Source organism: Callorhinus ursinus, unplaced genomic scaffold (assembly GCF_003265705.2).
Source record: "Callorhinus ursinus isolate GAN/ISIS: 27379988/994484 unplaced genomic scaffold, GSC_fseal_2.0 scaffold64, whole genome shotgun sequence".
Taxonomy (NCBI): Eukaryota; Metazoa; Chordata; class Mammalia; order Carnivora; family Otariidae; genus Callorhinus; species Callorhinus ursinus.
Window position 1 is genome coordinate 324569 of NW_027397126.1, and position 11687 is coordinate 336255.

The following is an 11687-nucleotide window of genomic DNA, read 5'->3' on the forward strand; positions in this document are numbered from 1 at the left end:
ACCGTCTTGACCATGAGAGTCGTCGTCTTGTTTTGTAACCTGGCGTGAAGGCAGCCCACTGGCCGTGGACAGACAGCCGTGGAACAGGGTGAAAGGACTGAAGGAGGCCATCCTCCCCGGAAAGCCTGGCGCGCTGAAGTCACCCTGCTTGCCTGTCTCTCCTCCAGAGCCAGGAATGTCGCTCTGGCTCTTTTCGCCTTCTGGCTGAGTAGCGGTCCCCTCTCTCAGAAACAGGCACTTTGTCCTGTCTCCCAGCTTTCAGATTACGGGACAAAGTAATTTTTGGTGGCAGTCTTCTAAAGAAAAGTGATTCTCGAAAACTTACAGTTGCCCATCAAAATTTCTTTTCTTTTCTTTTCTAAAGATTTTATTTATTGACTCGAGAGAGAGAGAGCACAGAGGAAGAGGGATAAGCAGGCTCTCCTCTGAGCGGGGAGCCTGATGTGGGGACTCTCTTCCACGGCCCCCGGGATCCCGAGCTGAGCCGAAGGCAGGCACTTAACCACTTACCGACTGAGCCACGCAGGTGCCCCTCCCATCAAAATCTAAATAATGAGAATACTTTGGGAAATTTCTCCTCGGGTGTTTTAAAACAAATGTGCTGCAATGCATTCTGTGCTTTAATGAATTAATATGCAATGTCTTTCTTGTCCCCAAATGTGGGAGAGCTGTCTGTCCGCCCCCCCACCCTACCCCACCCCCAGGAGCCATTTTACAAACCTGGTACCACATGCCTGAGATCGTGATAGTCAACATACACATTCTCTGGGGGCAGGCAAACTAGTCAGCTGTACCGGTTGTTCCAATGGACCTTGAACGTGTGTTAACTGGTAGAGTAACTCCCCATTTTGTTTACTAATTAAGTGACAGATTAGGGAAATACATTTAAAAGGTGACCTGTTTACAACATACCCAACCTCTGGTTTTACTTTGCACCAAATCCAGACATGGTTCTTGCTTGTATAAATCTGGAGACCATAACCGTGACTAAATTAGATTATTGACACCTTTTAGATGATTTTTAAAGCCAGGGGCTATCATTTTGTATTGCATTAAGCTTATAGGTCTGTGAAAGCAGATGAGAGAGAAGTCCCCACAAGAAGAAAAATGCACGTTGCCCTGAAATGGACTAATTAGAGGTTCGGATCATTGGATCAGGATCCATTTTTAGTGGCCATCCCTAGACCGAGAGGACATTTCAAGGACAAGAATTTATACTTTTGTTATTGAACACTTTCAGTCTGCAAAATTATGTAGATTCGGTTCCTTTACCCTTTACCCTTGGCCTTGCAAGTGGAGGGCCAGGCTGGGGGTGTGGATGGGGAGGGAAGTAAGACCATTTGGCCTGTTATATAGCCATTAGTTCCCTTCGCCTGCCACTGCCCCGTGGCTCACACACACCCAGCAGTCTTTTTTTGGGCGGGGGGGGGGGGCAGGGATAGAAAATGACATGGTGGGGTGAGCGAGTAATCAAACCGGGTTAGGTTCTTAAAACAACTGAAAAATGGCAGTCAGAAGATTTGGTCAAGCGTGAAACTTGAGCGCTGTGTACTTCTAATGACCACCCAACGGCCGCCAACGACTGTACCACAACTAGGAAAACTAAGAACCTATGTTCTGTGGCTGCCTTGTTCGCCTGTGAGAAAGATGGAAGGTGCTCTCCTAATACGCGCAACCTCAAGAAAAGCTTCGCGTCTGGACGAAATAGGACCGGGATTAGAACTTGGCCTGGTGGAAGTTCAGTGGCACATAACTGTTTGTTGAATAACCTCTCTCCCACCCTCCTGTTGCCAGATAGAATCTAAACCTGCATCTCCGTGACCCAAAAGAGATTTATGGGTTTTTCTCTAAATGTACAAGCGAAGTTGCAAATAGCATTGAATCATTTCGTACGTGTTCTGTTTTTAAGGGAAAAAAACACTTTCTGATTTTCTATGAAATTCTCTGAAAGACTGCTTTTCAGCCATGACTCACGAACTCCGTCTCGTTGCAGCAAGTTAGGTATTTATCCCCAGATGTCTGACGACACCTCCAGGTGCCTTGGCATGTCTGCCGCACAAGCGTCCTATTCATCGGCTAAGGCTTCGCTCCACTTGTTGAATGTTCTCAGTAAAGCAATATACCCTTTCTTTGGAAGCCAATATTTATACATGGGGTGACTAACGGACTGGTATGTTGGACTTCGCAATTAACAGACCAGAAAGAACCCGATTTTTCCCCCGCTCTGGGATGCAGTTCATCGTTTACACGGTACGTTATGCCACTCAGGGAAAGCACGTCGAAGAATGTTCCTTTGCCCTAGTATTCACTGTTTCCTTAAATCTTCCAATTTTGAGCCTCTCGGGCATAAGGGGGCAAATGGACATTAGCAAGAACTACGTGAGAAAATCCATATAAAAACAAAAGCAAAGTTATTGAGTACAAATTGAGTCTTCTCTAATGAGACGTTTCTCCGATGTGTACGTGATGACATCAAAGCCAAAACTTCTTTTTGAGATACTGAGGTTTATGTAGGCACCTCTTAGCATGTTGGATGTAGTTCAGGAATTTTCTGAAAGAGGAAGCTTACTTGCTGAGTGAGGAATGATGTGTCTTTTGAAGCAGGCACGGCAAGAAAGTCAGTCTACCATCTTGGAATCCATCTCTAAAATGCGATCAGCCAGTCACATTTCCAGCCACGTTTGAACCCCCTACATCTCTAAAGAACTGAGGGTCGGACATCGGTCCCTTAGGGGGGCAGGAGCTGTGCCCCGGTTTTTAAAAACAAATATTTGTTATAAAATGCTTTGAACGAAAGAGGTTTTAGGAGCTTAGTGGCGGCGACTTACCTCCCCCCGCCCATCTGCCCATCCACAGCCCCAGTGTGTGACTAGTGGACACGAGGCAGGCAGGGCCCCTGGGACTCCTGGGGTATTTGCAGACTTCTGTGCTAGAGAAACCTCATTCCTGCCTCCGGGATGCGGGTCACACCTCGGAGGCTAAGATCAGTCCCAGAGCTGCTCTGGGCGGGCAGAGGGCTGCAAGGGAGGGAAGTCGCTTTGTATCCAGTGCCCCGTGTGGTGACTGATGAGGCGCCCTTTCCCAGATAACGGCGGCAGGTCCGGGGAAGCAGATCTGGAAGTTTGGGGGGGTTAGAAGGCTTCGGGTTTCAGGTCCTTAGAACAGGGTAAGGGGATAAGGAAAAAAAAAAAAGCATCCCCTAAGAGATAAATGCCTTAAGTGTATGCTAATTCAGTAAGATTAAGGAGAGCCCCGAAGAAGAGGTAAAAAGGGTAGCTTCATTTCTCTCCGTTCTGTGATTTCTAACAAAGGGAGGCACCAAGCGTTTCTGGTGAAGTCCGAGTTTCCCTGTGGCTCGTTTTCGTGGAGCCCCCACACCAGAGCGCTGGCTTTGTCTTTGAGGAACCTCTGTGTGTCGCAGCATTGTCACCGGTGGGCTGCTTTCTCAGGGTCGTTAGCTGCTCCGAAGCTGAGCAGCAACAGGATGTCTTGCTTCACGTGGAGTTTTGACACGGGAGCGGTCTCGTCAGCAGGAATGTTCCACGGCAGCTTCCTCCCGAGCATGCTGCCGTGAAGGCTCGAAACCGTTTGGGACCCAGGAGTCCTAAGTTTAGAAAAACATGAGGTAAGCCAATTCAGGTTATCCGGAGCTCTTCATTGGAATCGTTGCAAAAAAACAAAAAAAAAAAAACAAAAAAAACAAAAAACCCCCTAAAGTTCATGAATTTGACATCGGCATTGTTAACATGCTTTAAGTGTTTCCAGCCTGTTTACTTATTAGGCAATAAAAGCCAATGTTCCTAGAAGTGCCTGTTTTGTCTTGACAAATAAGTGTTTCCACACACGCGCGCACGCGCGCGCGCACACACACATGAAAAAGGCTTGAGTCAACTGTGGAAACCAGCTCTAAGAGGATATGCCCTTTGAAATCTGGCCATGTGGGTGCAGACTCTGGGTTTAAGTGGGCAGCGCAGGGGGATAGAAGATGACCCTGGGTTTTCATGCTACAGAAAGAAAAAGTAATAATGCCTAAAAGCCAGGACTCGAAAACTCGAAGACGTGGGACTCTCCACAGCGGCACCATTAATTCGGGGTGACTTGTTAAATCTTCCTTTGGCTCGGTTCAGGACCCCGTCCTAAAGGGACCAGAGCGTGGTGAGCACCGGCATTGACAGGACTCCATTTGCAACACACTCTGGGGCTGGCGTGTTCATCTGGTGAGCCGTGGATTATTTCACCAGCTCACGCATAGAAACTCTGAACGAGTCATGTTCTAGAACCATGAAAGTAACCAGGGAAGAACTTGGCATTGGTCCACGGATGGATGGTTTTAAAGTGAGAAGGGCTTGGCAGGTGAGATCTCTCTGGTACCGTGAACCCATAGTGGTTTTCCTTCTCCCCGAAGCCCGGAATACCTGAGCGGACCGCCCTGTGCTTTCTTGCTGGTGGTTGTCTGTTCGACGGTGAACCTGCATTCGGGCCGTAAAGCCAGGACTCCCCGACAGAGCACGAGACGGGGGGACCCCTGTCAGGCGGAGCTCTGCATGGTGCTTTCGCGTAGAAACATTTGGAGGCCATTTCCTCTTCGGAAGACGTCAAAAGAGTGATAGGAAAAGGAGTGAGGCTCCAAGTTTGATTCTAAATAGAGACTTTGGTGAGGGAGGAGGAGGCATGTGCCAGTGTGGTCCGGGAAGATGGTCTCTGAAGGGCTAAGGCAGCCATGACTACTGGCCACGCAGGAAGCCAGTGCTGTCTAATCTTACAGATGCTGATTTCCTGCCAAATGGCCTTTAGGAGCCACTGATAATCTAATTTCCTGGCATTTACTGTTACTGGAGATTTGGTTGGTTTCTCTACTCAGCTCTTAACAAGAAAGCAGATCTTTGTTGAGGGCACAATTTCCATATGGAAAAGCTCGTAAGACGAGGATTTTCTGTGCCATGTGAAAGAGCAGCAAGAATGAATGAAGGAGAGTGATTTTCAGCCGCTCTCCCTGTGAGGGGCACTTTTTTCTGTCTGCACAGAGGCCAATGGCTCTTTAAAAGCTGCCTTCGGTAAACAGTGTGCCGTTCAAGGAGGTAGACCTTGGTCTCAACTGTGTCTCTACTTTTCCTCTCTAACCCGATTACGTAAAGGAACATCCCGGTTTTGTTTTTGGGGAGAAAGTGCCACTAAGGACCATTCTCTGGTCTCGATGACCCTCTGAACTGTGGCACAACTGTGTCAGGCAACTGTCTTTGCCCAAGAATGCCACCCACTCGCTTTCAGTCGTTCACTCCCTGGGGATGAGGCGGTCTGTGCAAGGGCCGGCCTGAGCAGGGGCTGCAGCTGGCCCAGAACATTCTGCCCATCCATGGTGTGATCCACTTTGTTTGGAGGCCAGCTTCCGAAATGCACCCAGTTCTGAGTGAGAGTTCACCAGCCCTGGCCGAGGCGGGCTCGGAGACGCAGGGTGTGGTTTCCTTAGCTCACTCTCTGCTATTTGGTTGTCTGTGGCAACGGGATCCAAACAACTCGGACATGTGTTTGTATAAAAAAAACCGGGAATGGGACCCAAAGTGGGAGTCTAGTAGAAGAGCCGCGGTGAGTACTGGGCAGCTGTTCGTTTGTTTCTGGATTTTGCTGGGATATTTGCTAGCACAATAACTGTGTGGGTGGTTGGAGAAAATTCTCTCCATTCTCGTGTTTCCTGTGCAAATTAAATAATTGCTATCTACTTTACCCACGTATGGTTCTTTTTCGGGGGGAGCGGGGAAGGTTAGCGTATGTTTCAAGAAGTTGGGAGCTAATACAAACTCACAGTTGGTACCTTTTTGGTGGCAGGAGGAACAGAGTGCCTTAGCCGTGCTTGTGATTGCAGACGTGTGGTCTGGAGTCTGGGGCAGGGAGGGTGTGGGGGGCCGGGGGACAAGGGAAGTTGTTCCATATGAAGACAGTGGAAGGGGTTCTTGGAATGATCACGCTCAACGCTTTTTAAAAGCCTTTCTCTCTCAGCCGCAGCGTACTTTCATGTTGCAATTTTTAAAACCGCAGATGTCCCAAGTCAGTAACACTTTGTTGACTCTCGAGCCTCACTTGCTCAAACAAAGGGGGGGGGGCGCCTTGATTTGGTGTGTCACAGAACGGCACGTCACGGTGACAAGCGTTCACGGTATGGATGGAGAACGCGGCCTCTCTGGGGCGATGGCTCGGGCCTCGGGTCCGGGACCTATGTTGGGCGGAACTCTTTAGGATCCATTTGGGATTGAAAAGTGTTCTGCCAGATTTGCAGGATTAGATGCGGGCATCTTGAACCGATCCATAAGGATTGCTCACGTGGCCCACGGGGAACTGACGCCTGCAGAGAGGAGGGAGCCGGGTCTGGGAGGAAGAGCCCGAGGCTGGCAGGGCCGCGGGGAGCTGAGCAGCGGCTGCAGGCGCCGCCGCCCGCTGCCTCCTCCCCGGGCTGCTGAGCAGCTTGGCTCCTGGGAGCTGCCGCTGGCGCCGCGCCCAAGCCCTGCGTCCCTTGCCCTGAAAGCCCCTCTCTCTCGCCTCATTGCTCGAAGCCACCACACCTTTGCAGAAGCCCCGACCCGCTTGTCCCCTGCCCCCCAGCAGGACTTTCTCCCATGTCCCCGGGGACCCACTGGCCACGGACTCTGGCCCCGGGCAGGAAGGGAGCTGTTTCTTCCCAGGCTCCCAGTGAAGGACGTGCGGTCGCGGCGCCCGTGGCCAGCCAGGCTCGGGCGGCAGCTGGGACCCGGCCTCCAGGCCCTGGTGGCACCGCGCAACTGTGTCCCCCCCCCCCGGAGCCCCGGCGGCAGTGGGGGGGGGCCCCCCCCCCGCCCCACGGGGGCTCATTTGCGCTGCCCGCTTTGCCCCCGCAGGTCCCTCCAGCTACAAGGTGGGCACCATGACCGAGAAGTTCGACTGCCACTACTGCAGGGACTCCCTGCAGGGCAAGAAGTACGTGCAGAAGGATGGCCACCACTGCTGCCTGAAGTGCTTCGACAAGTTCTGCGCCAACACCTGTGTGGAGTGCCGGAAGCCCATCGGTGCGGACTCCAAGGTAACGCGGCCGGCAGGGGTGTGGCAGTGAGGGGGTGGAGGCCCTGGCTTCCCCCGCTAGTCCCCGGCTCTCCCCGCCCCCCTCCCCAGTCTGAGGGTCTCCAGGGGCCCTCGCTCGGGGGGGGGGGGCCCTTCTCGGCGTCGCTCACGTGACTCACAAGAACATTCCCCACACGGCGTCCCAGGTGTGAGGGACCGTGTGCTCGCAGCAGTCCGCCCCTGGGATCTCGGGCTTGATCTTGGGCTTGACGGGACCTGGGAGGGCCCGCGCCCCCCCCCCCCCCCCCCCCGCAGCGTCTCCCCCAGCGGCCCGTCCCCTTCTGCTTGGTCTCCAGGAGGTGCACTACAAGAACCGCTACTGGCATGAGACCTGCTTCCGCTGTGCCAAGTGCCTTCACCCCTTGGCCAATGAGACCTTTGTGGCCAAGGACAACAAGATCCTGTGCAACAAGTGCACCACTCGGGAGGACTCCCCCAAGTGCAAGGGGTGCTTCAAGCCGATCGTGGCAGGTAGTGTCCCCTCTCCCCCCCCCGCCCCACCCCCGGGCAGCCAGGGAGGAGGCCCCAAGGGCGGAGAGGGTGCCGGGGGCGCGCGGTGGTGGGGTGATGCTGCTGCGAGCCGCGCTTAGGTTTTAGCGTATATATGCACGCATATATATACACGTATATCTGCGTACACATATATGCTCGCACACACGCACACACTCGGCAGCTAAAGAACACTGGAGAGAGCGGTCTGTGGCAAGAGAAAGAAGTGAAAAGTATGTAGCGCTTTCTCATTTGGGTAGAGTGAGTGAGCAAAGCATGCGACCTCCTCAGGGTGGAATTCTGGGCCAGGTCAGGTCCGCCAAGGCCGTGGGGGGCGGGGCGGGGCTTCAGGCATCGAATCCTGGAACACCACCGCCAGGGTCCCCCCCCCCCCGACGGAAGCTGGGTCGGCAGCACCCCAGTAGGACGGTGGAGAGAGGCCCCCCGCGGGGAGGGTCTTTGGAAGCGTGAGGCCAACAACTGCAGGGCCTGCATTCCCTCCCCTCTGGAGGGCCCGGGCGGGGGGGAGTGGATGCAGCCCCCCCTGCAGGGCACCGTCAGTGGGGCTATTGGTCCTGCTTTCCCCCCCCCCACACCGCAGGAGATCAAAACGTGGAGTACAAGAAGACCGTCTGGCACAAAGACTGCTTCACTTGCAGCAACTGCAAGCAAGTCATCGGGACTGGAAGCTTCTTCCCTAAAGGGGAGGACTTCTACTGCGTGACTTGCCACGAGACCAAATTTGCCAAGCATTGCGTGAAGTGCAACAAGGTACGTTGTCAAGGGAGTTCTGCGCTGACTGTTGTTTCTAGAAGTGTTGGACAGTTTGCAGAGCACTTGCACACACACTGTCCCGTTCCATCCTCATGACAGCCCTGCGACGTAGGAATTCCTATTCTCGGGTTGCAGATGAGGAGACCGTGGCAGGAGAAAGCCGCGCCCGGGCCGCATCCGGCCGTCCAGGGGGGCGCGCTCACTCCGGAGGCGCGGGTGGCCCCGGCTCTAGAGGCCTGCCTCCGCCTCCTAGTTGCCCTGCGGGACCTCACGCAGGGGCTCGCCTTCTCTGAGCCTCGGTGTCTTCATCTGTAACTCGGGGCTCCTAATCGCCCCTGCCTCCCATGGCCGTTGTGGCGATGAAATGAGATAATGTATACCAAAGCGCCCAGCACAGTGCCTGGCACATAGTACGCATTCAACAAAATGGTTGTTGAATCTGAATCCGGTGCTACGCTCCCTGGTCTAGGCCATCACATCTGGAGGAATCACTTACCAGGATCAGCCCTGGCATGCCGAGTGCTTTGTGTGTGTTACCTGCTCTAAGAAGCTGGCTGGGCAGCGCTTCACCGCTGTGGAGGACCAGTACTACTGCGTGGATTGCTACAAGAACTTTGTGGCCAAGAAGTGTGCTGGATGCAAGAACCCCATCACTGGTAGGCTAAAGAGTCCTTGCTAAGTCTGCCAGGCTAGGTCTTGCGCATGTAACCATCTCTCATTCTCCTACGTCGTCGGTTTCATCCACAAAGGCCCCAGAGAATGTCCTCTCCCCCTGCCATTGTGGTCCCGAAGGCCCCCCGGGGGCCCCCCGATAGTTCGGATTCTCCCTCAGGCCAGCTTAGCCTTTGCCATACAGAACACCTCCTGACTACTGCTGACTAACTAACGACGCTGCCGGAGTTCACGAGCCTGAGACCCACGGCCACGGCCACGGGCAGGCAGGCACCGCACGTGCGCGCACGCGCGGGGAGGGGAGCGGTGGGGGGGGGGTCGGGCGGGGCAGGGAGAGGATGGTGGGGGTGGGGGGTGGGACTTGGGGGGAGGAGGGGCGAGGGGAGGCTGGCGAGCGGCAGGCTAGCTCAGCGGTAGCTGCGATCAGAAGCAGAGCTAATCACTTCATTCCTCATCTCGCGGCCGCGATCCACGTGCCCTGGGCCCTTTCCCTGCCTCCAATTTTCCCATCTCCCCGGGGAGCCTTGAAATGTACATTTGAGAAGACTTTTGCCATCCTCAGGGAAAAGGACTGTGTCAAGAGTGAGCCACCCAGTCTCTAAAGCTAGGAAGCCCCCAGTGTGCCACGGGAAACGCTTGCCTCTCACCCTGTTTCCCAGCGCCAACCTCCGGGGCAGGCATCCGGGTGGAGAGAGGACTTGTCCCTCGTGGGTGGTGGTTCTTTATAGAAAAAATCGAAGCTTAGCAGCTCCTCGAGGCCCGGTAAGTGCACACCCCACGAACAGCCCAAGTTTGCCTCCTGGTGGCCACTTTGATGCCATGGCCCTGACCTAAATCAAAGAAACTGGTTATGCTGGGAGGTCGGTGCGCGTCACAGGGGCGATAGCCGTGGCAGGGGCGTGCGGGCTCGTGGCCGAGCTCTGGCATCTTCTGGGGTCCTGGAGAGCCGGAGCAGGGTGGCGGTGTGTGGGGGGGGCTGGTGCGTGGAGGTTTGGGGGGGGCGGCACCGGGCCGATGTGGGCCCCCCCGCCACCCCCCCGCGTGCTTGTCGGCTCCGTGAACGGGCCAGGCGGCGGCCTGCCTCCCGCCCGGGGCCCACTCAGCCGGCTCTTCTGTGTGCTCTCGTCTCCGCAGGGTTTGGTAAAGGCTCCAGTGTGGTGGCCTATGAAGGACAATCCTGGCACGACTACTGCTTCCACTGCAAAAAATGCTCCGTGAATCTGGCCAACAAGCGCTTTGTTTTCCACGAGGAGCAAGTGTACTGCCCCGACTGTGCCAAAAAGCTGTAAAGTGACAGGGGCTCCTGTCCTGTACAATGGAATTGAGTCTTGTTCTCCGCGTCCTCCCCACCCCTGGGGCCAGAGCGGCCTCTCCCCTCCGGAGCGCTCCTCCTGCCGCTGCCCCCATTTCACGGTGTCCCTCCCCGGAGGGCGCCTGTCACCGCGACCGCACTAGGGTGTAGCCGCCCGCTTCGGTTCCCCCACCCCCGGTGCCGTGAGGACACCCGCGCGTAGCTAGAGCCGCTCTTCTGCATGCTTGTCCTAGCGCCGGCCCGCGCCGGCCACGTAGCTGCTTAGGGATGCGAGCGAGACGCCACGGTGCGGGACCCCCGCTGAGCTGCGTCTCGCGACTCAGCCGGGACCCGCCACGTCCCCCCCCCCCCTCCCCGGGGACCCACCGCGTCCCCGGGACCCGCGACAGTTGCAGCGGTTGCCCACGACTTCCGTGAGCAGAAAGCGAGCTTACCGAAATGCATGGTTGAACTTCCGCATCAGGATCTCCCTTCGGTTCTTTTGTGCTTTCAAACGACTAACACGAATTTCCAGAAAGTTAACATTTGAACTTTAGCTGTAAGTCCCTCTAAACTGACCTCCCCCCCCACCCCGCCCCAGTACTAACCTCCATTTCCCCCGTGTGGCGTGTTTTCTGAACGTTCCTACTTTCAAGCGTGGAACGTGCAGGCGATTTGCAAAGTGCAGGCCGACCCGAGAGAAGGAGCCTGTTTCACAGGAACATTGTCACAGCAAATCCTTCTGGAAGCTTAACAAAACTAACCCAGCTGCCCTTTCTCTGTTTTGTTTTGTTGTTTTTTTTAATGATTTTGTTTTAATGAATAGTAACATAGTTTATGGGTTTGGAGACTTGCATGTCGATATTTTCGCCCCCTCAAACGTTCCTGCAGTTTTGAAATTCATCCTACAAACACTCGAGAGGGGTAGCTGAGCAGGCGCCAGGACGGCCACTGACACAATAGGATGTTTCCGAACAGTGACGAGTTGAATCCCTTGTAACACGGTAGCTGCCTGCTCTTGGTCCCTGTCGGTGAACAGGCCCGCCCAGTCCCTCCTCTTGTGACTCTTAGGACTGTCCCTCAGAGCTTAGCTGGACCTCTGGGGGAGCGGCGACCACCCTCACGGGCGGAACCGGAGCCGCACGTAGCGCTTCCCTGAGCTGCAGGCTCCCCTCCTTCCTGTACTCTCATCGACATTGTTATAGGACATAGTATAATGAGACAGTATCACGAGTCAACACGTAATGCCAGTGCATATGAACATTCTCGTAGGAGTGGTTAGCAAAGCCGATGCCTCATTTCTACGTTTTGTCATTCGCTATTATCCTCTAACGTTTCAGTGTATCCTTACAGAAATAAAGCAGCATATAAATAA

General features: G+C 54.7%; 1 protein-coding gene across 6 annotated transcripts in view; it reads left to right on the forward strand.

Annotated features, from left to right (window-relative positions):
• Nucleotides 1-11687, forward strand: part of FHL1 (four and a half LIM domains 1) — a 58775-nt gene extending 47088 nt beyond the window's left edge. For 3 of the 6 annotated variants that reach the window (XM_025861557.2, XM_073885671.1, XM_073885672.1), the window contains 5 exons: nucleotides 6867-7048; nucleotides 7383-7557; nucleotides 8177-8346; nucleotides 8819-9005; nucleotides 10156-11687. In XM_025861557.2, the coding sequence (XP_025717342.1) occupies nucleotides 6893-7048; nucleotides 7383-7557; nucleotides 8177-8346; nucleotides 8819-9005; nucleotides 10156-10310 (843 nt within the window). In that variant the 5' untranslated portion in view covers nucleotides 6867-6892 and the 3' untranslated portion in view covers nucleotides 10311-11687. Of the gene's footprint in view, nucleotides 1-4328; nucleotides 4354-5434; nucleotides 5584-6866; nucleotides 7049-7382; nucleotides 7558-8176; nucleotides 8347-8818; nucleotides 9006-9583; nucleotides 9784-10155 lie in introns of those variants that run through there. The other 3 variants (XM_073885675.1, XM_073885674.1, XM_073885673.1) reach the window with 3 other exon arrangements.